Consider the following 26,636-nt stretch of genomic DNA (forward strand, 5'->3'; position numbering starts at 1 on the left):
AGCTCCTGGGGACTTGGTTGTGTTGAAAGCGGCACCACAGAAATGCAGGCCCTGTGGTTGCCTCAGGCGCCATTTTGCGCGCGTCCACCGGCTGGAGGCGAGGAACGGACTACAGCTCCCAGAATGCAAGGTGTCGACCAATCAGGGAGGGCGCATTGTGCCGCGGTGCACGCCGGGCCAGCCTGCCGCCCGGCGCCATCTTGTCTCGCCTGTTTCTGCCTGTGTGTGTGTAATGGTGGTCGGGGCTCTTGACTGGAGGTGAAGCCAGACCTGGCCGGGCGGGATTGGGTGCGAGATCGCTGCGGCAGGCGGAACATTGGGAGGGGCGGGACAGAGCAGGGCGGGTGTCGATTTCTCGAACCAACGTTAAGGATTCAGCCGATTTACCCACCCCCATCCTCCCCCCGCGAGCAGGGTTGGGGAATCGGGCGCTGGAGGAAGGCCCACCCCTCCCAGCTTTCATCGGCTTGAACGGCGCCTCCGGCTGAGGCCTAGCAGGGAGGGGAGGTGAGCTCCTTTTGTTTTTCCGGCCCCGTCCTTGTTTTTTTCATGCGAAGCGAGTCGAGCAGTTTAGAAGCAAGCCGCCGCGCGGGTGCTGGAATGTCGAGCAGAAAATGCTGGAAAATCTCAGCAGCTTTGACAGCATCTGGAGTGCTCTAACTAACGTTTCGAGGACTTCAGCAAAGCTCCACGTTCACAAGTTTGCACTGGGAAGCATCCACACTCATTTATTCGGCATTGGGATTCGCTGTGTTTTGGTCACTTCAGGTTAACCCGTTTTAGATTTTCAATTGTTCATTTTTTTTGCCATTTCATTTTGGTTCTAAAACTTTGATCCCTGTTCAGGTTCAAATGTCTTCCAAATATTTCCCTTGACGTGTCTGACTTGCTGTTTTTCTATTAATCACTGGCCTGGCCTGGTTGCAATGTTTTAAAAAAAAACATACCCCAATCAGATGAGCATTAACAGTGTCAAAGAGAGGAACAGACACTGGGACAGGTGATCAAAGGAGTGGGTTTAGCAATGTATCTTAAAAATGAGAGGGGTTTAGGTTTTGCTGCTTACTTCAGTTGTTCATTACATCCTTGCTTTGAAGTCTCTCCACAATCTCAATCCTCCATAACCTCCAACTGTCTGAGAGAGCTAGACTCCCTCCAGTTCTTGCCCCTCGAGTTTCTTGATTTCAGTTGCGCCACCATGCGCGGTGGCTGCACCTTGAGCTTGCCACCAAACTCTGGAATAAAACTAAAAAAGGCTGGGAATACTCCATTACCGTGGCGTTTGTAGAGAGACAGAGAGCACTTCATATTTCAGATTGATGATCTTTCCTTATAGTCTGGAATGCTTTCCCTTGCCTCCCTTTTCTCAAAATTCGTTGATTAAGCTTTTGATATTTATGTGGCTCAGTCTTGGGTTTTGTTTAATAATGTGCCAGTGAAGCCACTTGGGATGTCTGACTGGGTTCAATGCACTTTATACAATTTATTGTTGAAAGATGAAAGAATCTGAATTTAGACTGAAGGCATAAATGGCGAGGTGAGAAAAGTGGGAAGTGTGCAAAAATGACTCATTTATATAACATTTTCGGTCTGTATGGTCTCACCCCATAACCCAAAGGAGGTGTAGGGTAGATGGATTGGCCATGCTAAATTACCCCTTAATTGGAAAAAAAAATTGAGTATTCTAAATTTATATTTTAAAAAAATCATTTCTTGCAGCCTCATGATGCTCCAATGTGGACGACAACCAGTTTAAGAATTTTGTGGTTTCTGTTGTACTTTAGCGAAGAAGGCATAGTTCTCGGCAGGTTGTAAGGCTGGAGCAAATGGCAGAGATAGAAAGGTTTGAATCCATGGAGGGTTTTGAACCAGGAGGCTGAGATTTTGAAATTCAGCCATTGGACCAAGAGCCAATGTAAGTCTGTGATCACAAGGATGATGGGTGAGCAGACTTTTGATGAAATGAGTTAGCATTGCATGAAAGTGTAAACGCAGGGAACTCCACAACGGTCAGTGACCCAGAGCCAGGGATCGAACCTGGGACCCTCGGCGCAATGAGGCAGCAGGGCTAACCCCTGTGCTGCCCATTGAAGGGTTAAGAATATTTCCAGGGGACAGCACGGTGGTAGCACTGCTGCCTCACGCCACCGAGGTCCAGGTTCAATCCCGACTCTGGGTCACTGTCCGTGTGGATCTCCCCGTGTCTGTGTGGATTTTGCCCCCACAACACAAAGATGGGCAGGGAAGGTGGATTATTGGCCATGCTAAATTGCCCCTTAATTGGAGAAAAATGAATTGGGTACTCTAAATTTATATAAAACTATTATTTCCTGGCACGGTGGTGCAGTGGTTAGCACTGCTGCCTCATGCGCTGAGGACCCAGGTTTGATCCCAGCTCTGGGTCATTGTCAGTATGGAGTTTTGCACATTCTTCCAGTGTCTGCGAGGGCCTCACCCCCACAACCTAAAAGATGTGCCGGGTAGGTGGATTGGCCATGCTAAATTGCCCCCTGATTGGCAAAAAACTAATTGGATTGGAAAAAAAAGAATTGGGTGCTCTAAATTTTAAAACAAATTCTGAAACTGCTTTGCATCTGTCTGCAATTATGCATACTCTACTCTGAAGAAAAATTTCCCTGAAAAGAATTGTGAATTTACCTATTTCGCCCTGTTCAGCCAGTATGTGAGGGGTTACCTAAAGACATGCCCATTTATGGATCTTCTGTTAAAAGTTAATATATCATGGGTCGCATATTATGCCTAGACTGTCCTGGCTTATGGCTCAGTATCCCACACTACAATCGTTGAAGGTTATTTAATAATTTAGGCACATCTAACTTCAATTGTATTCAAAGTTGCTTTAACGCATGGAGCTTCTCTAATCTCCATAATTTGAGCACAAGATTTAAAAGTTAAGATGTTTGCAAACATTTTGGGACGGGCTCAAATGCTCTGTTAAAGGCAAATTAGAGCTACTATAATTACCCAAAGAATTCCTTTATATGCAGCTAAAGTTCAACATATGTGCTTTGATTCTTTTGAGGGGAATAAACGGATTCTGGACCAAACACTTCCTGTTTAAGAAGCTATCCTATGACTATTGCAATTTAGCTATTGCATTCTTTCACACCTTGCCTGAAAATATTTGGCAACAGAATAGACTACATAGCTGCCTATGAATTTTGCCATCTGGTAAATCCTAATTTCTGGTTTGCAATCATACATGCCTGCCAGGTGAGAAGTTGCATTTGCTGACATGTCAAAGTGTTTTAAAGTATTGGCATTGGTGAGCACCAAAGAATACATCTTGCTATTCAAAGAGCATGGACGTTCTTCAGTTGCACTGGTCAACATTTATTACTCCGCTGTTCCATCTGGTTATATACCTTATGACTGTCTCTGGGAACTTGCTGTATGTAAATTAACTGCTGCATTGTAACTCTGACTATCAAAGGTAATTTTCATATAAAAAGATCAAAGATAAAGCATTTTAGGGGATCTAATTGTAATGAAAGGCATGCTATAAATGCAAGTTCTTCCTTTTATCTATGTTAAAAGTTTGACATAAATGCAAGTTGTTTACTTTTACCAGAAATAAGGTTTCTGGCTTGTGTGGCTGGTCTCCAGTTGACATCTTTACTGTGGCATGGGCTAACCTGACCTGGGAGTTCTTTTTCCCAAATTGTGTACCTTTTTTTGGGTTTAGATGTTCTGTAAGAGCTGTAGAAGTTTGTGATCATGAACTGATTGTCAGCACAGAAGCCATTCCACATCAATGCTTTGGGACCATTCTCTGATCACCTGTCTCATGAAATGGCTTGGCCTGTCAAATCTTATTGAAACATGTCTGAATATATTTCTTGTGTTGAACAAAACTGTGGAATGGAAAGTATGTTTAATGTATGAAATCAACAAGTCTGCAGGCATGATGTTAGCCTACAAGATCTCCATTTCAGACTCTCAAAGCTTTAGACAGATTATTTATTATTTGCATGCTTTTGCCCATGTTTCTTTTTACATAGGCTTCAGCTGCTTGAATTTTTTATGACTGGAGGTTTAAAAGGAATACAGTAGTCAGTTTTTTTGATACATTTCCTCCACGTCGGGGCAACTCTTTTCCATCATTTGAGGAGCAGCCTTTACTCATTTTCCAGACATAGATAATTGGATAAACTTGGGAAGATTGATTCTTGGATGCTCCCAAGGCGAGGAAGGTTATATAGAGCAGTCGCCGAACAGAAAACACTGAAAAATGAAAATGAAATGCAGTGGCATCCCAGAATAAAAAGGAGCTTGTGGCTTTGTTGCAAAGTACTAGTGTTTTTTATGTTGAACTTGGTTTAACTTTGTATGCCAGTGCTGATTTACATTCTTTTTTAAAACCAGATTATAAGCACAGGTCATCGTTTTGAAGCTGTTCTCGCGTGTGAGTCATTTTGAAGGATGGGTTCCAATAAGAGGTGAGTATCCTGAATCCATTTGTTAGTCTCTGGGGGAAAATGAAGCATTGCAGTAATGTGGTAGAAATTGTTCTTGACGATTTCGAGTTTAAAAAAACATTGCGGGCAGCATGGTGGCACAGTGGTTTGCTCTGCTGCCTCTCGGCACCGAGGTCCCAGGTTCGATCCCGGGTATGGGTCACTGTCCGTGTGGTGTTTGCACATTCCCCCCCGTGTTTGCTTGGGTTTCACCCCCACAACCCAAAGATGTGCAGGGTAGTTTGATTGGTCACGCTAATTGGAAAAAATTAATTGGATACTCTAAATTTAAAAGAAAAAAAAATTGCATGGTTGATGGCAATGATGCTTGGAAGCATTTAACCTTGACACGGGGTTTCAAAAGGAGATGTTTTCCAACTCCCAGCACAAATTGACATTCTTGAATTTGATTTTAAAAGTTAGGTACTGCTGTTTTTGTTAGTTGGGTCAGAGGTCTTCAGGCTTTGAGTTTCTCATCATGATATTGAAACCCTACAGCATTTCGACAAGTGAAACTGAGATTGTAATCCAGGAGTCATAATCTTATTTTGTCTCCTTGGAGAGCAAAGCAAAAAAAAGGTCACTAATACAGTTGCAAGGGCAGCACGGTGGCGCAAGTGGTTAGCACTGGGACTGTGGCGCTGAGGACCCGGGTTCGAATCCCTTCCCTGGGTCACTGTCTGTGTGGAGTTCGCACATTCTCCCCCGAGCCTGCGTGGGTTTTCTCCCCACAATCAAAAGATGTGCAGCGTAGGTAGATTGGCCATGCTTTATTGGAAATAATAATGATAATATAATTGGGTACTCTAAGTGTATTTTAAAAATGAATACAATTGCAAATTTAAATAGTTTTTTCAAACTACAGTCATAGCGTGTGGTTGCTGTATGCATATAATATTGTATTTGGTTGTACGTGTCTGCAAAAACCTTTGTCATCGTTTCCCATTGTAAACTCTTACACCTATATTTACGATGGATGTTTCCCATGTGAATATATTTACACACTCCTGCAGGTGGTATTAGTATGGTGCCTTGGTTTTTGTATCTTTCAGTTTCTTGGTCTGCCCCTGAGAAACCCTAAACTCCAAGCACTCCTGTTTCTCAATGTAGTAAGTGGTCTAATAAAAATTGAAACAGTTCAAAATTAAAACAAAGCAGGGAGGGAACTTTATAAAGTGTCAATGACTTTAAGCAGCCATCATAGTTGTTCTAGTTATTCAGTAGCCTTAGGATGGTATTGTGGGAATTTATAGGCCCTGGTAGCTTAGCATGAAATGATAGTGCAGTAGATGTGTGATACCCACGACTGTAAATGTAGGGGTATTCCCGAGTGCCTAGATGTGGTGTATTATGCTTTACAGCAAATAACTTGACATAAAACAATTGTGTTTACAACAGAGATGGATCTGGCAGTGCAAACCATGGAGTCTCATTCAGCTGGTATAACTGGTGTTTCACGGCGAGCTGTATGTTCCTATTCTGTTTGCTTGTAGTGGGGCAGCATGCATTGTGTAATGGTTAACATCATAGTCAAGACTTGTACAATGGGTCTGTGATGAGGGCATCTATATGCCATTGGAAAAGTGGCATCCCCTGGTTTTCCTTCAGGTTCTTTGTTGCAAATGACTTCAAATGTTAGATCCTTATATTTGAAAGCATTGGTCGCATTTGGATGTTTTCGTCCCTGTTACTCTCACATGGTTTGATTTAGTTGGACAATCTAGTTTTATGGAGGACAGTTTAGCCACACAGCATTTATTCCGAATTGAGGAACCAGGGTGGCTAGCTTACCAGGTTAAGCCTGCCACCATTTTTGGAAGACCGTTCAGCTCTTGTGCTTCAGACCTAGCTTGGTACAGCGCCTTTATAGGTGAGAGTCCCATCTAGACTTTATCCTAGCTGTACTGGCTTTGGCTCATTGTCAGTCATTCTGAATCCTGCAAGGTTTTGAGTTGTTATGAAACATTAGTACATTTAAGATTGACGAATAATGATGATGATCTCAATGCCTTGGGTTTAAGTTTCTACCTTTTGTAATAGCTAACGGCGTTCTTTGTCCATCACCATACAAGACCAACTAGTCTTCAAGTCTGGATGTTACACCGCACAAATGATACAGCTGATGTATATGGATCACGCATAAGAAGAAAACGTATTGGTTTTGAATAGGTTGTAACATGCAAACTTGAACATTTAACTACTTCAATGGTAGAATAATGCAGTTGTGCATTGCATGCTCTGACTTTGTGTACCCAGCACCATAGTATACATTTAAAACCGATATGTATTTGTCACCTTTTTATTTGTTTAAAAAGTTTATTCTAATCCTCTTGCAAAAGTATTACATTTTGCTTATGTTTCAGTTTCAAGATTTCCCCAAGTATCCCTCTCAGGTGATCATTCTGTAAATGTCATTCAAAGAGCAGTTGTATTTTGTCTTGCGGGTGGGGGGGGGGGGGGGGGGGGGGGGGGGGGGGGAGAGAGAGATGGGGGGGAGGAGGAGAATTACAGTCCAATTACAGCCTAGTGTTCTTTATGTGCAGTTCTCGCCAGTTAGAAATTGCACATATGGTGGTAACTAGATAAATACTAAAAATAACCAATGATGTGGAGATAACTCGATGGTGATCAGAAGTGGAGTTCAGATTATATCTCATTTTTTATCCCTCTCTCCAATGTCCAGTGCAAGGAGCCTATAAGGCAATTTTAGCACTCCTATCGGGAGCATTGATGAACTAATTCAAGTAGGGCGACACGGTAGCACAGTGGCTAGCACTGTTGCTTCAGTGTCAGGGACCTGGATTTGATTCCCGGCTTGGGTCACTGTCTGTGCGGAGTTTGCACATTCTCCCCATGTCTGCGTGGGTTTCCTCCGGGTGCTCCGGTTCCTCCCACAGTCCAAAGATGTGCAGGTTTCGTGGATTGGCTATGCTAAATTGTGCTTAGTGTCCAAAAAGATTGGATGGGGTTACAGGGATGGGGTGGAGATATGGGCTTAAGTAGGGCGCTCTTTCCAAGGGCCGCTGCAGGCTCAATCGGCCGTTTGGCCTCCATCTGCAATATGAATTCTATGAAGTAGCTGGGAAATGAGTTGGATGTCTGGTTTGTATTAGTCATTTACCTAGAAATGTTACAAATAAACATGGCAAATTACATCTGTTAATTTAGTTGGACTGCGTGTACTTATATTTTTAAGAATGCCATTGCAACTTTTCTATCGTCTAATCCAGGGGTGGGCAAACTTTTCCGTGCAAGGGCCACATTCAGAAATTCACAATTTTAAAGGGCCGCATAGTATATTAATTAATAGTCCCGGTTGTAACCAATTAGCGTGCGGCATATACCTCAGCGCTTCTCCCGGCGGCATCCTGCCTTTAGCCCTCTTTTTCTCTACTTTTCAAAAATGGCGCTTCACCTGGTTATGATTCTGGGCGCCTCATATAGAACATAGAACAGTACAGCACAGAACAGGCCCTTCGGCCCTCGATGTTGTGCCAAGCAATGATCACCCTACTCAAGTCAACGTATCCACCCTATACCCGTAACCCAACAGCCCCCCCCCCCCCCCCCATTAACCTTATTTAAAACATTTTTTTTTTTTTTTTTAATGACTTGATCTTGGTGGGCCGCATAAAGACCTTTGGCGGGCCGTAGTTTGCCCACCCCTGGTCTAATCTTTTCCCTATGTGGTCAGTGCTTTTAACTCCTAGCTTTCTCTGTCTCTACAGAATAAGTAGAACTGAACGGAATGGCAGATATGGATCCGATCAGATCAAGGACCGAGTTGAACTGAGAGACCGGAGGGACCGGAGCTCGAGGGGCACTGATCGGGACTATGATTACAGAAATTCTAGTGATGAACGCCGTAGTCGTCGAAATCAAGATCATCGAAACTCTGAGAGTTCTGAAGTTGGTGTAAGTGAAAATGTACTGGAAATTGACATTTTGTGGCCGATGAATCTGTTCTGTGGACAGATGCTGCATAATTGGCCATTGCTTTGAACATTCAATTCATGTTCTTTCTAACTTTCTGTTCCCATTATGCAACTTGCTTCACCTCCTACCCTTTTCCTGCTGACTTCAATATAGAATAAATATACATCAAAATCATTATATAAAGGCGACAAGCCGAGGCTCCAATACTCATTCTTGGGAACGCTACATTTCCTCACTTTATTCCTGATCTGTTTCCTACCATCAACCAGTTATCAAAGTCATCACGGGATAACCCCTAGTTGTCTGCACTTTCACTTTTCTATCCATTTTATTAGAACTTTATCAGAACTGATGCCTTCCAGAAATCTTTCGAAGCCACTTCCCTATTCACTATGCTAGTGACCTTTCAAAAAGTTAAACTAGCTTAGTCAGGCATAACCAACCCATCATGAAAATTGTTGGCTCTTAGTTTAACTTCCACTTGACTAACTGCTTAGCCACAGGCTCTGAACGATGTCAGACCTCATGACTAATGATGAACTTTAATCTTTATTGGTATCACAAGTAGGGTGGCGCAGTGGTTAGTACTGCTGCCTATGTTGCTGAAGACTCTGGTGCGATCCCAGCCCTGGGTCACTCTGTGTGGAGCTTGCACATTCTTCCCGTGTCTGAGTGGGTTTCACCCCCACAATCCAAAGATGTGCAGGTTAGATGGATTCGCCATACTAAATTGCCCCTTAATTGGAAAAGGAAAATAATTGGGTACTCTAAATTTATTTTTAAAAAACCAATTAGTGTCACAAGTAGGGTTACGTTAACACTACATTGAAGTTACTGTGAAAATCCCCGAGTCACCACACTACGACCTGTTTGGGTACATGGAGGGAGAATTCAGAATGTCTAAATCACCTGACAGCGCATCTTTCAGGACTTGTGGTAGGAAACCGGAGCACCCAGTCCCTCCGGTCTCCGTTCAACTCGGTCCTTGATCTGAGCAGACTCCGCACAGACAGTGACCCAAGCCGGGAATCGAACCTGGGTCCCTGGAGCTGTGAAGCAACAGTGCTAACCACTGTGCTATTGTGCCGCCCTGACTGGTCTGTAATTACCTAGTAAGGAAAGCAAAGCACCGTTTCTGCAGCAAAACACTGTGGATCCTGAAAACCTGAATTAAAATGCTAAAAGCTCTCAGTAGGTCAGTCTGCATCTTTGGAGAGCGAACACAGTTGATGTTTCACGTCAATGATTGTTTTTCATTCACAACCAGAAGATACCGGAGATGAACAGCTATTATTGAAAGAAAAGACCAGGGAAAGAACAAAAGGAAGGCTCTTGATTGGAGGGCAGAAGTAATTAAATGACAAAAGGGGTGATGGTGCAAGGCATCAAAGGATATGAATTCTCATCTAGTGCACATTAATGTCTTAAAACCAATATCCATTTAAAGATACCAACTGAAGAAGAATTAAAGTCAGTCATGCAATCCAGTAATGGAGTTCCCCGATTTATTTTTTAGCAGGAAGGTGCATGACTTCTCAACAATGGCTAGATGGGGCTGATTAAATCTGCGTTTGCTTATGTGGCAGTGTGTACTTTAATACCCAAAATGCCTTGTCAGGCAAATAAAACGGAAAATATTGGAAATACTGGCAGAAACTATGAGAGAGAAATAGTTAATGTTTCAGATTGGTTTTATTTTAATTTTAAAAAGTATTTCCAGCATCCGCTATATTTGCTTTTGCATGCCTAGTTAGTTTCACACTTGTCGAGGGTCTAAACACCGTTGCTCTGAGAGTTTCTTTAGCTCTGTTATGCTAACATTTTTGGTTCAACTTTCTTTTCTTTTAGAGATATCAGGAGAGAAGAAGCAGTGACAGGTCAGATGGTGGTTACCATTCAGATGGCGACTATAAGGATCCAGACCGGAATGACCTGAACAATGAAAAAGAAAGCAAAACTATTATGTTACGAGGACTTCCCTCATCTACAACTGAGGATGATGTAGGTTTTTTTCTCTCTAGTGTTTATATACTTTAATGATAGTAATGATATCTCTTAGAAATAAAACATGACAAAAAAAATAGAGATAATAGCTGGGCAGTAGAGCGAAAGAATTAGAAGAAGCTAGGAAAGTTTTGTGGTAGCTTTTCTTTTAGTTTAGTAAATATATTGCATGGCTTGCTGTCATCTTTTGTGTTTTCAGGGGCTTGGTAGCATTTCTCATCATGTGTGAATGGTGTTTTGAATGTGTCCTGTTAGGGAGGGAATAATTTGCTCCAGGAGCTCAAACGTGATTGATGCCATTTAGCCCAATACTACATTCATTCAAGGGCCAAAACAAGCATTTTTGAATAGACACCACGTAAAGTGATCCCTGGCTGTTTTCACCTCTTGCAGTTTTATTACTTTTGTTAAACTTTTTGTTTCCTATCTGCCTGCTACTCTGATACTAAAGAAAGTGACATACTTACTGCAACATTGTTAGCTGCTTAAAATACGAACAAAAAGTAATAGTGTCTATTTTTTCCAAGAATTCTGAGCTGTGAATTTTCTAATTGTTGGAAGTCCTTGGAAACTAACTATTTTCGGGATTCTATGTTGATTTTCCGAAAATGTGGATACCTGGTGATGTCTGTTCTGAAACCACAGATTCATTAGATAAAAGCTGATTTAGTGAAATAATTTAAAGTTGAGACTATAGTGCCTTGGAGCTCCAGCAGAAAGAACTACTGTATTTTGTAAGTTAACATGCGCTAACCAGATGTTGCACGCAGCATTTATCTCTCAAACGAAACCACTAACTACATTTGTCAAAGTATTTTCCACATACTTCCATTGCTGGTGAAGTATTTTAGATTGCGCTACATCCATTAAAGATCAACATAAATGCAAACTTGTTCTTCAGTGGTACTACAGCTGTTTGTAAATCATACCATGTTGCAGCACAAAAGTTTGATCTATTCAGCACTTGCGTATTAGCACTGTAGATTTGAGTTCAGATGGGTGGCATGGTGATGCAGTGGTTGGCGCTGAGGACCCAGGTTTGATCTCCACCCTGGGTCACTGTGTGGAGTTTGTACATTCTCCCTGTTACTGCGTGGGTTTCACCGCCACAACCCAAAGATGTGTAGGGTAGGTGGTTTGGCCATGCTAAACTGCCCCTTAATTGGTAAATTTACAAAAATTAAGTTCAGAAGACTGGCAGTGAAAGACAGTATTGTTTTGATGTGCAAAACAGTTATTTGGATTCATGGTTTTGTATGTGTTATAAACGGTTATATTTTCAAGAACAATTCGGAGAGGTGGAGTAATTTTTGTGATGTTAGATTGTAGCTAGTTTAAAATAAGAATTAAAATTGAAGTGTGGGGTCGTAAAAGGCAATCGGTGTCAGTTAACACAATGTAACAAGGCCAGAAGATGAAGAGCTGGTTTGGTTATTACTTCAATCAGGAATTGAAGTTCAGACAGAACTGTTGATCCAAATTTAATGTTTCTGACCAGAGCAGTTTGTATGTTTGATCCATCATTTGAGTTAGCTTACTGAAAACCATTTCCTTTGTAGATTCGAAACGGTTTTTAGAGCCTTATGATGGAGTTCAGCCAAGAGATGTGCGACTAATGAGGAGCAAAATGTCAGGTGAGATTTCTGTTCCCACTCCAGGTTTCTCCCCTCCCTCCCCCAAAGCCCCCAAAAAAGCATTACCCAGTGGTTGAGAATTCAGAATTAGAACACAAAAATTTGCCATGGCTGAGGAACGTGAAAAGTAAAATTAATAGCAAGCTGTAACTTCCATGTTATTTATGCAGTGACAATAGTAGTCACTGTGACTTTCTCATCTTGTAAATTACAGTGGCTTATAACCCAGGACTGAAGAGGTCCTGTCGCTTAAGGGCAAGGGTCAGAAAAGCTGCGTTGCCTTTCCCACAATATCAGTTCCCACTTTTTTCTTGTATTTTTATTTTTCTGCTTTTCTCTTTCTTTTACTTCAATACTGTACATTTGCCTCTACTGGCACTCCCTTCATGCCATGCACAGGGGTGGTGGTGCTGGTAACAGCTGAAGTGACTGACAGAAAAATGTAATGCCAATGAAAACTGGGTTGCAGGTGGGTACCACATACAGAATTTGTTGTTTCTAAGGTCAATTTGTCATGGTCTGCATGAAAGATGCCTTTTTCCTTGCAACCTTTTCCGTTCCTTTTGTAGAAGTATTGTTACTCCCAGACATTGACCTTTTGCACTGTTCAATTCCTTGCCATGGCAAAGAAAAGGAAAAAAAATGAGATCACAGAGAAACACTGCTTCACAAAATTGTAAATGGAGACGCTTTGAAGCAGGAAGGTGACTTGAGAGATTCATCTGAGAATGGCTGCTTTAAAACCCATTGACTAACACAATCCCGTCTATATCTGAATGCTGTCTCTAGGTCAAAGCCGTGGTTTCGCCTTCGTGGAGTTTAATCACTTGCAGGACGCAACAAGATGGATGGAAGCCAATCAGGTTGCTTCATCACAAGTCTAGATTTCTTGGAGAAAAAATAAAAAGGATCAAATTGTCTGTATTGAAAACTGATGTAATGAGACACGAGGGCTTTTTTCCAAAACAAGAGAATTAGATTTTGTTTTTCTGTATAAATTGCAAGGTTCATAGGACTGATTTCAAGTACAGCCCCTTTTATAAATGAGTATAAACCACAGCTAGGGCATTGGTTCAAATTATGTGAGGCAGTGAAAAGACAGTGGTGAAAATAAGGGGCTATACCATAAACTGAATGTAAATTTATCATTGAGTTTTGTGGATGCATGCGCTGTTTTCTTTATAATGAAACTGTTTGGTTCAGAATATGAGCTTATTGGAATGACGCTAACAATGTCCAGGCTAGCATTCAGTTAGCTGAGAACAAGCCAATTTTTCCACTTGATTGGAGCAATATCAAAACTATCCGATCATAAAACTTTTTAGTATGTAGGTGAGCAAGTCAAAAACTACAAAGACAGTGGGATGCATGTGCAAATAGCAGCAACAATTCTATATTGCCCTTAACTTAAATGTTATTTCCCATTCAAGAGATCAGGAATTCAAGTCACTTGATCCAAGGTGTCTGGTGCCCCAGACCGATTTGATGGAAGATGTGCTGCGGCAGCATGGATTGACTTGCCGTTCAACTGAAAACCGTTTCCCCTGGTTGTTGTGTTGACTGATTGTGCATGCACACTGATAAACCCATTTCCTGTTGTGAGGTGTCAGTACACGAATGTGGTGCAATGCCTCATTTCCAAATAGATCCTAGGACCTTCCTGGTAAAGGATAACAAAAGCTCAAGCAGAACAGTTTTCCTTTAAAATAAAATAGGCAACTTTGTATTTAGCAACTTCTAAATTACTTACTACATTTTGTGCTTGTTATCAGATCTATGTATTTGTGCTTTATACAGAACAATGACATTGTGTCAAAGGCATTTTTATTAAAATACAAGTTAAATTTTATGATACACTCAAGGTCATGAGCAGCCTAAAAAAACATAAATATGAAGCAAGTTGCTGCTGAGCATCAGAAGGTCAGGAACAAGCTTTAGTAGTAAGTGATTAAAATGAGTTATTTTAGATCCTTCCTTCACCAGTTTCTGCTCCTTTCAAATGCACATTGTACCATTGTTGAAGGCAGCTGAATGATCTGCTCCTAGGCCTCAAACCTGCTTTGAAACCGCCACTATGAAGTATATGAGATCAGTTTTGGAATGACTTGAAATTTCTTTGCAACTAAGTTTGAACTTTAGCAAGTATCCTTATGAGACGGGATAGCAAACACTGCCCTTTCACATCTCTGGCTTGGATTTAAATTTGGCCCCGCGTTTTTGGGTGAAAGACTCTTCTAGCACCTTTAAGAATCTTGACGTGAGTGTTTTTTTGGCAGTCTGGATCCTTAACTAAATGGCCGTGAGTTCAGAACAAATTTTCCATAATTTAGGAATGGTTGTGATGTACAGGGATGGACGTTGTAAGAAATGCAGTATTCTAGGAGATACTAAATTGGGATTAAGGCACGTTATGGGGATTGGGTTTTAAGATAATTAACCAATGCCTAACTGTTTCTGTGAGAGGTGGGAGATTAATTTAGTTAATAAAAATGCAATTACTTGATACGTTATGTCATAATATACAATTTTCCAGGCATAGTATAAATTGTATATTGTAACAACAAGAGCTTTATTGAGCAGCTTGAGCTAAGGGAAATCTGGACTGATTCCAGAGGGTGCCAAATGTGATAGTAATATACTGCTGTTTGTATTCTGTATACATGCCTGGTGGGTTTGCTTTGTATCGCCAGACTTTTGACAGTTGCTCTGTTCAGGTGATGTTGCTGATCTGGCTGTTGGCATTTAGCCAAGAAAAGGGATCAGTTGCTGGTTCAAGCACAATGTGTCAATTCAGTGGAATATAATGATGAGTTGCAGGTTTGAGGAAACCCAGCCTGAAATGCCACTGAGTTAAGTGATATAGGAAAGCATTCTAGTTCTCGTTCAATAGGGTGCTTGCTATTTTTGATGTTTGCAGCATCTTTTGCTAGCCGGGTTGTGCCTCCATGACACGCATACATTATCTTTTTACGCTATTCTTTTATTTATTGAATTTCCCACAGAATTGAAGTTAGTCACTCTTTTACATCAATTTATATGACGTGGTGTACAGGAGAATAGTACTGTAAGAGGTATGACAGCAAGCCCACTCCCTGTATTTTCAGTTGGTGATAGTGTAATGCACAAAGTTTTGAAATTCCATTGTCGTGACAGTTTTATGCTATGGAATTGGGATGGTGCCACCTACACACTTCATGGAGGTCATTACAGCCTCCGGTGAAAAGACAGTCTAGTCTGTTAACCCATTTTACCTCGAGGTTTTCCCATATTTCTAATTTTTAAATAAGAATGATCAGACCTTCCCTTGAAGTTTGAGCGCGTAGGAATATTGGGGATCGCTTCAAAAATTTGTTACGCAGTGTAAATTCTCGCAAGTCTTATCTGGAAAAATCCTTTCGTGGGGGGAAAAAGGTCTGTTTTTTTAATTAAAAAAAAAACAGGTTTTACCAGTGCAACCGTGGGCAGAGATCTATTATGATAGATCTGTGATGTAAAATATTTATCGTCAAGAAACAATCCTGAGAAAACCCATAACTCAAGCTGCTCAATAAAGCTCTCGTTATTACAATGTACAATTTATACTATGACTGGAATATTGTATATTATGATGTAACCTATCAAACAATTGCATTTTTACTCAAGTATAGCCAGCTATCTTATGCATAAATTTACTATTCTGAAACTATTATTGACTTAATGCCTTGACAGATTTCAGAAATTAGGATTCGTTTCTGTGCAATTATATCATGAGGTCCACTGTTTGCCCAACAGAAAATACTGTTGAGTTGAAAATATATAGACATGCGAGCTTGAATTGAGGAGTGTAAGATCTTTAACAGCACAAAATTTAATCAGCAATCGAGCATTTTTCCCTTTTGGGGTGACTTGTGGATAAGTATCTTAACCACGAGGTTCCTGGATTACACTGGGTTATCTGCTAGGACTGACTCAGCAGTAGCAGCTGATGAGTTCTTGCTGTTCCTAACTGGTTCAATTACTTGGCTAAATCCTGAAAGTGCATTGTAAACTAAACCCACAGTTCACAACTTGTGTTTTAATATAAAATTTGAAAATTAAAATCGCTTATTGTCCCAAGTAGGCTTCAAATGAAGTTACTGTGAAGAGCCCCTAGTCGCCACATTCCGGCGCCTGTTCGGGGAGGCTGGTACGGGAATTGAACCGTGCTGCTGGCCTGTCTTGGTCTGCTTTAAAAGCCAGCAATTTAGCCCAGTGTGCTAAACCAGCCCCTTTTCGGGTAAGCTGGTACGGGAATTGAACCCGCGCTGCTGGTCTTGCTCTGCATTACAAACCAGCTGTGTTGCCCATTGAGCAAAATTTGTAAACCCTTTGCACATCTAATTTGTAATAATTCAATGCTTGTGGTGTTTCTATCCAGTAACATCGGCTTTCAGTGGTAGCAGCAAACCATTACTAAATGTAGGGTTTGTTTTCCTTCTGTTGTACTGCCAAAAGCAAAACATGTAAATCAAATTTTATTGTGTCCATATTGAATTCATAAGCTTGAAAGTACAGATGACTTTCCAAAAATAAGGGCGTGCATGTTGGTTTCTAAGAAGGTGCAATAGAGATTGCTAGTGTAGAGGACGAAGTACCTGGCCAGTTCAAGGTAGTGGCAGATTCGTCACGAGATTTTGCAGCACCTTCACGCTACTTGAACTTTGTTCAACTTGTGCAATGGGTTGGAAAGTCTCCATTAGTGATGTTAGATGAGGCTGCAGATTCTGCTGAGGTTAGCACCTACTGAGTTAAAAAAGGACAAGAATAGCTTTCATTTTATTAAGGCAAAGCATGACTTAAAATACATTTTCGTAATTTTAAAACATAATTTAATTTTTTTTTCTGCAAGCATTAACATAATAGAGCGTGTCTCACTCCAGATGCTTACTCTTACTGGACCTTGTGACTTGGCCTGCTTCCATCTTATTGAAGACTAATAAGGATGGGCTAAGTGTAGGTAACCTAATCCCCTGAGCTCCCTTTCCCATTATGTACATAAATGCATAATTGTGCATTCAAGCACTAATTTGGGAGAAATAACTCCCTTCCTACACGTGCACTGCCATGGGAATATTGATACTTTTGTCTTGAAACAGTACTAAATTATGATTAATTTTTTACAGAAATATCTGACTATACAAGGGAAGTATGTCACCATGCACTACAGCAATCCAAGACCAAAGGCTTATGAAGATTGGCTTTGTGGCAAGGTATTTTGATTACTCACCATTAGTGGTTATTTTGGTTTAGTGTGGTGGTGATCTATTTGAATGCTTTTTAAAAATATTAATATATTAGAACGTGCCATGATTATTTCAAGGGTGGGTAATGTTACGTCTACAGGCTGACCTTGTATTACTTTTAATTAGTTATTAAATCAAAGTAATTTTTAATGAATTAAATTTCCATGTGTTGGATGTTGTCGTTTTACTGCATTAGAACCTAAATACTTCCCCAGTATTTAATATCAGTAAATATTTCAAGTTATTTGGAAAGGGAAAATATGAAATAGCTGTTAATTAATGACACCCTAAAAATAGATTGTCATTGTAAAATTTTCACTACATTTCATCTTGCATATTGGAGTGTAATTTTCTATATTAGTTACTAATTTAAAATGATAGTAGACTTGAATTTCATGTATAAGTCAGTTTCTGATATTTGTAAATTTTATAAACTTGCGAATACAGTGCGGCATATATAACTTCAAGAGGCGAGAAAAATGTTTCAAATGTGGGGCTTCGAAATCTGGTAAGTAAATATGAACTGATATCAGCTTCCGTGCTTATCCAGAATTGGCAGTGCACTGAATTGCATTGTGCCATCTTCATGGTTCACTACCATGTTCTAGCTTAAATTCCATTTCAAGGAGCTCAACTTCTTAACTGGAATTGTCTGCAGTGACCTTTGTTGAGGTACAGGAGTCTCTGCCTGATTACCTCTTCATTACTCCTATACCATTCTGACATTCTTATGTTTAAGAGAGATTGCATATCCAGGGAACAGTAGACCAGTCAGCTAAACGTCAGTTGTGGGAAAAATAATGAAATCCCTGCTAAACGAGGAAGTAGAAAAACATCTAGAAGTCAAAAATACAAGAGTCAACATGGATTTCTGAAGGGAAAGTTTTGTTTGACTGAATTCTGTGAAGCAGTAGCAGCGATAGTAGACCAGGGAAATGTAGATGTGATGTATCTAGATTTCCAAAAGGCCTTTGACAAAGTACCTCATAATGCAGTGCAGACAGTGATCATAACTTTGTGAGATGCAAGGTTGTTATGGAAAAGAACAATGATGGGCCTGAGATCAAAGTTCTAATTTGGCCAGTGGACTGGGAGCAGACACATCTAAGTAAATCTGTGACAGAACAGTGGGACACATTCAAGAAGGAAATGTTCCAATCAAGAAAAAGGGTGAGACCACAACCAACAAATCTAGTAAACCCTGGTTATCGAGGGATATACAGCATTGGATCAGGAAAAAAAGGGAGGCTTATGGCAGATATCGAGGGCTCAAAACAGCAGAAGCCTTAGAGGTGTATAGAATGTGCAAGAGGGAACTTAAAAAGGAAATCAGGAGAGCAAAAAGGGGACATGAAAGGATACTGCCAGGTAAAATAAAGGAAAATCCTAAGTTTTACGAGTATTAAGAATAAAAGGATAACTAGGGAAAGAGTAGGGCCCATTAAGGACCACAGTGATAGTTTGTGTATGGAGCTGGAGGATATAGGTAATTATACACAATTAATACTTTGTGTCACACCTCCACAACCCAAAAGATGTGCAGGGTAGATGGATTGGCCACACTAAATTGTCCCTTAATTGAAAAAAATTAATTGGGTACTCTAAATTTATTTCAAAAATACTTGTGCCAGTGTTCACTCATGAGGGACAGTGTGGATATTGAAATCAGGGAGAAAGACTATTAAGATTATACAGATTAACATAGAGAGGCAAATCTCCAGGGCCACATTAAATGTATCACAGGCTGTTGAGTGAGGCAAGGGAGGAAATAAGGGCACTGGCAATAATTTTCAATTCCTTTCTGGGTACAGGAGAGGCGCCAGAGGACTGGAGGATAGCTAATGTACCTTTATTCAAGAAGGGATAAATCCGGAAACTACAGGCCAGTCAGCCTGACTTCCATGGTAGGGAAACTATTGGAAGCAATTCTGAGGAACAAAATTAATTTGCATTTGGAGAGGCAAGGTTTAATGAAGAACAGTCTGCATTGTTTTGTTAAGGAGAGGTCATGTGTAACCAACTTGATTGAATTTTTCAAAGAGGTGATCAGGTGTGTAGATGAGGGAAATGCATTTGACATAATCTGCTTGGATTTAGCAAAGCTTTTGATAAGGTCTCACATGGGAGACTGATAGCGAAGGTAAGAGCCTTTGGAATCCAAGGAAATTTGGTAAATTGGATCCAAAATTCCCTGAGTAGCAAGAAACAGAGTCGTGGGGTGTTTTTCTGACTGGAAGCCTGTGTCCAATAGGGTCCTGCAGGAATCCGTTTTGGGGCCCTTGCTGTTTGTGGTTTATATAAATGATTTAGAAATGAATGTAGGAGGGTTGGATCAGTAAGTTTGTTGATGATACAAAAATTGGTGGTGTGGTAAATAGTGAGGCTGGTCAGATAGGTTGATCAGTGGCAAATGGAATTCAATCCGGAGAAGTGTGAGTGTTGCACTTGGGCAGGACAAACAAGGCAAGGGAATACATGATAAACGGCAGGACCCTGTGAAGCACTGAGGATCAGAGGGACCTTGGTGTGCATGTACACCGGTCCCTGAAGATACCTTGGTTAAGAAGGCATATGGTATACCTGCCCTTATTAGCTGAAGCAGGGAGAAAATTCTGGAGCTGTATAAAGCATTGGTTAGGCCACAGCTAGAGTAGTCTGCGCAGTTTTGGAATCCACATTATAGGATGTGATAACGTTGGGAAAGGTGCAGAGGAGATTTACCAGGATGTTGCCTGGGGTTCGTGAGTTTTAGTTATGAAGAGAGATTAGATTGTTTCCCTGGAGCAGAGGAGACTGGGGGGAGGGGGGGGGGGGGGGGGGGCATGATTGAGATGTATAAAATTGAGGGGCAACGATAGAATGGACAGGAAGAAACTCCTCTTGGTGGAGGGATCAATGAGTGGGGTATTAGATTTAAAGTAAGGGCAGGAGATTTAGAGGGGATGTGAGCAAAAACCTTCCCAAGGGTGGTTGGAAATTGGAACTCGCTGCCTGAAAGGGTGGTGGAAGCAGGACCCTCATAACATTTAAGTATTTAGATGTGCACTTGCGATCCCAAGGCTATGGGGTCAAGTGCTGGGAAATAAGATTAGAATAGTTAGGTAGCAGTTTTTGACTGGCGGAGGCTTGATGGGCCGAAGGGCTGTGTGACTATGATAATAGACAAATGGGTAAGGCCAGAACATGCAAATTTGGACTACAAATTGAGAGGGATAGTTAACACTGTGGAAGACTACAACAAACAAGAAGCTGTAATGAACCGTTAGAATGGGCACATAATTGGCAAGTGAATTTCAAGGCTGGTAATTGTGAAATATATTTTAGTTAGAATTTGTTCCCAAATGAGAACATTTAAATCTAAAGTGGGTAGATGAGCAAACCGGTCTGAGCACAAATGCATGAATCATTGGAAATTGTAACACCGTTCAATAGGGTCAAGTAGTAGAGTTTATTATTCGAGGAATGGAATTGAAAAGTAGAGAAATTATACTCTACCTGTATTAAACCTCGGTTAGAGAACAATTGAAGTAATTTCTACAGTTCTGGTCACCATGTTAGAAATTAGGCAACGGGTTGGGTGCAAAAACGATTTACAAAATTTAAGCCAGAACTGAGAGGTGATTATAAGGATGAGCATGCAGTGTCTCTTTTTCTCTTGGCAAGAGAAAGCTAGTGACCCCATAAAGGCCATAAAAATGTTGAAAAGCATTGATAGTCTGGTGTCAGTGTGTTTCTATTTGCGGGGAAGAGCCAAACTAAAGGCCATCAATCTAAGACGGTCACCGAGAAATGCAACAGGGAATTCATAAGAAAGGTCTTGGAGAGTGGTGAGAATATGGAAGATGTTGCCACAAGAAGTAGTTGAGATGAGATGCATATATATGTAGCGGAAGGGAAATGAAGATATGTTGACTGATGAAGGATGTGAGGATGCTTGAGTGAAGCATAAATGCTGGTTGGGCTTGTTATGATCCCAGTGAAAAACTCGACTGGAAAATCCCATAATGAAACACTGGCTCAAAAGACTGTAACTTGCACTTTTAAAAATAAAATTTGGAGGAACTATCACACGACTGCTAATTAGTTTTAACAACAATAAAAAAAACCTATTAAACGCTAAAAATAATTGGACTATAACACAATACTCCTTTAGTTTACCAATTGCACACAGGTTTTGGATTAACACTGATTACAAAGCCCATCTTAAACTACAATGGTCTCATTAACACACAGCCCTTTTTAAGCACACAAGATAACTGTGGTAAAAAGATACTCCTTCCTGAATCGAAGTGAATGTCTGGATTTCTCCACCACCTCCCCCGAGATTATTCTTGTACTGAGAGCCCCCTTGTCTCACCGAACTCTGGCTTCATCACAAGTGGTTTCAAATTCCGCTTTCAAAGTCACACTTTCAAATCTTCTTTTAAATTATGCTTTCCCTCCGCTGTTTCCATCAAGCTTTCATTTTCCAGTTTTACACCTCTCCCTTCAGGTTTCCTTTGTCTGAAAGGCTTTTACACAAATTTTGAGGTCCGGCCACCGATTTCCACAATTATTTCAAATAATATCGCCCAAACTGCAGTAATTTCTCTCAACCCTTAACATGACTGTAGATATCTTTTTGACCTCTCACAATCCAATGCCTTTTCAACTCTGACTTTACTGAACAGTAATCTGTCTGGTCCCCAGTTCTGTTAACTCCAGACTTCTTGGAAACTTCTTATTTATCTAGTTTCTTTGACTAGCTGGTGTTTAGATTTCCGGCATCTATTTTCTTAACCATTACTTCATAGTATGGCTTTTTGTCGAGCAAGGCTGCGAGAAATGTTCCCTCTATATCCTTCTAAAGCTAACTACTTTTTTAAAAAAATAATTTTTATTCAAATTTTCACAATTTCACAAAAAAGAAAACAGTAACAGAAAATTCTAAGAACAAAAAGAACAACCCCCCCCCGAAGCTAACTACTTCTAATAAAGCTGAGAGAGCTGCCTTCTCTTTCACTACTTATCTCCAACTGCAATCAAATTAACTGAACTAAAACTTAAAAGCTTCTTTACTTTGCAAGGCTCCAGTTACTAAACAACCACTGGTGATTTATTTACTTTTCATACTGTAGTCCTCTCTAAGCACACTAGAATCGCAGTTTGAATTGAAACCAACCCCCACTCACAAACGCATTTGTCCAGCATAAATCTGCGATTTATCCTTCAAGACACAGAAACATCAAATTGAACCCACTTATAACTTAAAACTACCTTTATTTTTGTAATAGGCTGAATGGCTTGTTTCTGTACTGAATGCAATTTCATATAATCCCTTGGTAAAATGGAACAGCGTTCTACATGTGTGATAACACCAACTAATTTCTGGATGAGTTGAATTTCCTTTTGCTTAATTTTAAAACCAACACCTTTCCTTATGGTTCCTCCCAGAACCTAGGTTTCTGACTAATTTATTCCATCATCCTACATTTCCACTTCAACTACTTCTGGAAGTATACATATTGTTACATCTGATCCATCAACTGTTTACTGTAGCTTCTGTAACATTGAATGCTTTTACCTGTACATTACCTCTGCTGCTGCTGAAGCCCTGATCAGCATCTTCATTATTTTAGAATTAATGCTGTCCTCATCGCCCTCTTGTTTCCACCTGCTTGGTTAATTTATATGCTAATTCAAATTTTAAGATCTCTCTATAGCCTTATTTCATAGAATCATGGAACTTAGTGCTGAAGGAAGCCATTCGGCCCATAGAGTCTGCACCGGCCCTTGGATAGAGAACTCAAGCCCATGCCTCCATCCTATTCCTGTAACCCAGTAACCCCACTTAACCTTTTTAGACACTAAGGGCAATTTAGCATGGCCAGTCCACCTAACCCGCGCATCTTTAGGTTGTGGGAGAAACCGGACCACCCGGAGGAAACCTACGCAGACATGGGGAGGACATGCAGACTCCGCACAGACAGTGACTCAAGCCGGGAACCAGACCCAGGACTCTGGAACTGTGAAGAAATTGTGCTAACCACTGTGTTACCATGCTGCCCTTGATTCATTTTGTCTTGTATTGTCACTGGACTAGTAATCCAGAGACCCATGGTAATGCATTGGGGATCTGGGTCTGAATCCCACCATGGCAGGTGGGTGGAAATGTAATTGAATTAAAATAAATCTGGAATTAAAAGTCTGAATGATTTAAAAAAAAACCACATTTTTATTGGTTATCAAGTGGGGAAGGAAGCAGGGAAACCGAGCAATACAGAGTCATCCATTAAGTTCCCCCCCATCCCCAAATATACAACACAAAATTATAAAAAAAGAAAATGGAACTTAATAGTCAACAGCAATCAATTCCTTGAAGACCGAGCCAAACAATTGCAATCTACAAACAAAATTCTCTGTTAAATCCCTCATGACATACATAAAGAGGACATCAAGACTTCTAACCAGGATGGAGCATTGGATAGTTTGCGGGGTTTCCAGGTGAATAAAATCCGCCTGTGAGCTATCAATGAAGCAAATGTGGTAACGTGACTTCATTAGTGAGACTGGTCGGTATGGATGAAATTCCGAATATGGCTGTTAAAAGGATTGGGCTCTTGGGCCAATATCCAGAATATTGGTCGGGGTGTTGTTAAAAAAAGATGAAAAGATGACTAGATCTGAACAGCCAGAACATATCGGTGTGGTCAGTGGGGCAAGTGTTTGTTTGTCTATATGAGGGAAAAACCTGCTAATTCTGGCTTTAGTAAAGTGAATTCTATGCAGGACTTTAAATTGAATTAAACTTAACCGAGTGCACCTTTCGTCAGTGAGACAAAGCCCAAGCTCAGCCTCCCAGTCCTCTTATCTGCTACAGAGGGGAGGGCCCGGAGGATACCATGAGATGATACAGCCTTGAGAAAGAACCACTACTGGTTTGGGCACAAACAGAATCCTCTCAAACAAACTTGGGGATAGGTGAGGAAAGGATGGAAAGTGCGAGCGGACAAAACCACAATCTTGGAAATGGCGATAAGGGACTAGATTTAGGTAAATCAGCTTGCTGAAACTGGCAGTGTTCCCATCTATGAACAGTTCACAGAAATGTGCTTCCCCCTCCACAAGACGCAAAAGTCTAATGATGAACGTGAAATCTTTGCCGATTGTCGTAAAAACCCATCTGGTTCACTAATGTCCTTTAAGGAAGGAAATCTGCCTTCCTTACCTTGTCTGGCCTACATGTGACCCCAAACCCACAACAATATGCTTGACTCTTAACTGCCCTCTGAAAGGGCCTAGCAAACCAAAAAGTTCAAGGGACAAACACTAGTTTAGCTTAGAGAAGTTACCCAAGAATACTGGCGGCTTCATTGTGAAGCCGAATTTGTAACTTAAAAATATTCCGAATTTATAAAAAAAAAATTAGAGCATTAGAAAAAATTCTTTTTTCCAATTAATAGTCAATTTAGCGTGGCCAATCTACCTACTCTGCACGTCTTTGGGTTGTGGGGGTGAGACCCACGTAGACACGGGGAGAATGTGCAAACTCCACACGCAGTAACCTGGGATCGGTATCTAACCCGGGTCCTCAGCGCTGTGAGGCAGCAGTGCCAACCACTGGGTCACCGTGCCGCCCATAAAAATATTCCAAACATTTAATGGAGGATTGCATTTGATGCTGTCGAGCTGCTCATCTAATATTAATGCTGAACTGCCTGTAATGTTTCTTTGACTGTAATGAAGCACCTCACAGTGTAGCATGATTTATGCAGAAAACCTGAATATTGTTGCGTTTTGTGTGATGGCTGCTTTGAAATATTCTTTCAGATCATTTCATGGCACAGTGGTTAGCACTGCTGCCCCACAGCGCCAGGGACCCATGTTCGATTCTGACCTCTGGTGATTGGAGTTTTCCCTGTGTCTGTGTGGGTTTCCTTCAGGTGTTCTGATTTCCTGTCCAAAGATGTGCCGGTTAGGTGAATTGGCAGTGCTAATATTGCCCAACGGTTAGGTAGCGTTATGGGAATAGGGGTGGGGAATTGGACCACTAGGTAGAGTGATCTATCTGAGCCAGGGCCAGGGCACCCTCAATGTGCCGAATGGCCTCCATCTGCAATGTAGCGATTCTATGATTTACGAATAAAGTATATTTTTCAAAACAAAATCTAATATTAATGGTTGGCACTACTGATGAGAAATTTGGAGAACATACTTAGCCTAGCACTGATGCAATGAAGATTGACAATTAATTCCTGGTTTGAGAATGATGGCCTCAGAAGACATCAAGTAGAATAACCATAAGACTTAGGAGCAGAATTAGTCCATTCGGCCCATCGGGTCTGCTCCGCCATTCAATCATGGCTGATATGTTTCTCATACCTTACCTTCTTCCCATAACCCCATACCATTGAAACATGCACCTGTTCGGGTGAACTGAGGGAGAATTCAGAATGTCCTATTACTTAATAGCGCGTCTTTCTGGACTTGTGGGAGGACATTGGAGCACACGGAGGAAACCCACACAGATACGGGAAGAGCATGGGCGGCACGATAACACAGTTGTTAGCACAGTTGCTTCACAGTTCCAGGTTCGATTCCCGGCTTGGGTCACTGTGCGGAATCTGCACATTCTCCGTGTGTCTGCGTGGATTTTCTTGGGGTACTCTGGTTTCCTCCCACAGTCCAAATATGTGCGGGTTAAGTGAATTGGCCATGCTAAATTGCCTTTAGTGTCCAAAAACGTTAAATGGGATTACTGGGTTGCGGGGGTAGGTCGAGGTGTGGGCTTTAGGTAGGGTGATCTTTCCATGGGCTGGTGCAGACTCGATAGGCCGAATGGCCTCCTTCTGCACTGTAAATTCTATGAACATGCAGATTCCGCACAGACAGTGACCCAAGTAGGAATTGAACCCTATGCTGTCAAGATCATATGAGGACTTAACAGGATAGAAGCCAAGAGGCTGTTCATCTGACTAGAGAATCTAGAACTATGGCGCATAGTCTCACGATAAAGGGTCAGTCATTTAGGACTGAGATGGAAAATGTGTCCACTTACAGAATTGTTCCATAAAACAGGCAAACGTTTTTAAATAATTGAGTACCCAATTAATTTTTTCAAAGTAAGGGGCAATTTAACGTGGCCAATGCACCTATCCTGCACATCTTTGGGTTGTGGGGCGAAACCTATGCAAACACGGGGAGAACGTGCAAACCCGACACGGACAGTGACCCAGAGCTGGGATTGAACCTGGGACCTCGGTGCTGTGAGGCAGCAGTGCTACTCACTGCGCCCCCATGCTGCCCTCACTATGACTTTTGTACTGTTGCATGATTTCCAGTTT

General features: G+C 41.2%; 1 protein-coding gene across 5 annotated transcripts in view; it reads left to right on the forward strand.

Moving 5' to 3' along the window:
- The first annotated feature begins 220 nt into the window (after positions 1–220).
- LOC119973857 (RNA-binding protein 5-like) overlaps positions 221–26,636 on the forward strand; it is a 53,869-nt gene continuing 27,453 nt past the window's right edge. The window contains exons 1-8 of one of the 5 annotated variants that reach the window (XM_038812346.1): positions 221–507; positions 4,387–4,460; positions 8,207–8,393; positions 10,263–10,419; positions 11,978–12,052; positions 12,842–12,915; positions 17,194–17,280; positions 17,761–17,821. In XM_038812346.1, the coding sequence (XP_038668274.1) occupies positions 4,444–4,460; positions 8,207–8,393; positions 10,263–10,419; positions 11,978–12,052; positions 12,842–12,915; positions 17,194–17,280; positions 17,761–17,821 (658 nt within the window). In that variant the 5' untranslated portion in view covers positions 221–507; positions 4,387–4,443. Of the gene's footprint in view, positions 508–566; positions 769–4,386; positions 4,461–8,206; positions 8,394–10,262; positions 10,420–11,977; positions 12,053–12,841; positions 12,916–16,250; positions 17,281–17,760; positions 17,822–26,636 lie in introns of those variants that run through there. The other 4 variants (XM_038812344.1, XM_038812342.1, XM_038812343.1 and 1 more) reach the window with 4 other exon arrangements.

The sequence above is a fragment of the Scyliorhinus canicula genome, chromosome 11 (genome assembly GCF_902713615.1).
Source record: "Scyliorhinus canicula chromosome 11, sScyCan1.1, whole genome shotgun sequence".
Taxonomy (NCBI): domain Eukaryota; kingdom Metazoa; phylum Chordata; class Chondrichthyes; order Carcharhiniformes; family Scyliorhinidae; genus Scyliorhinus; species Scyliorhinus canicula.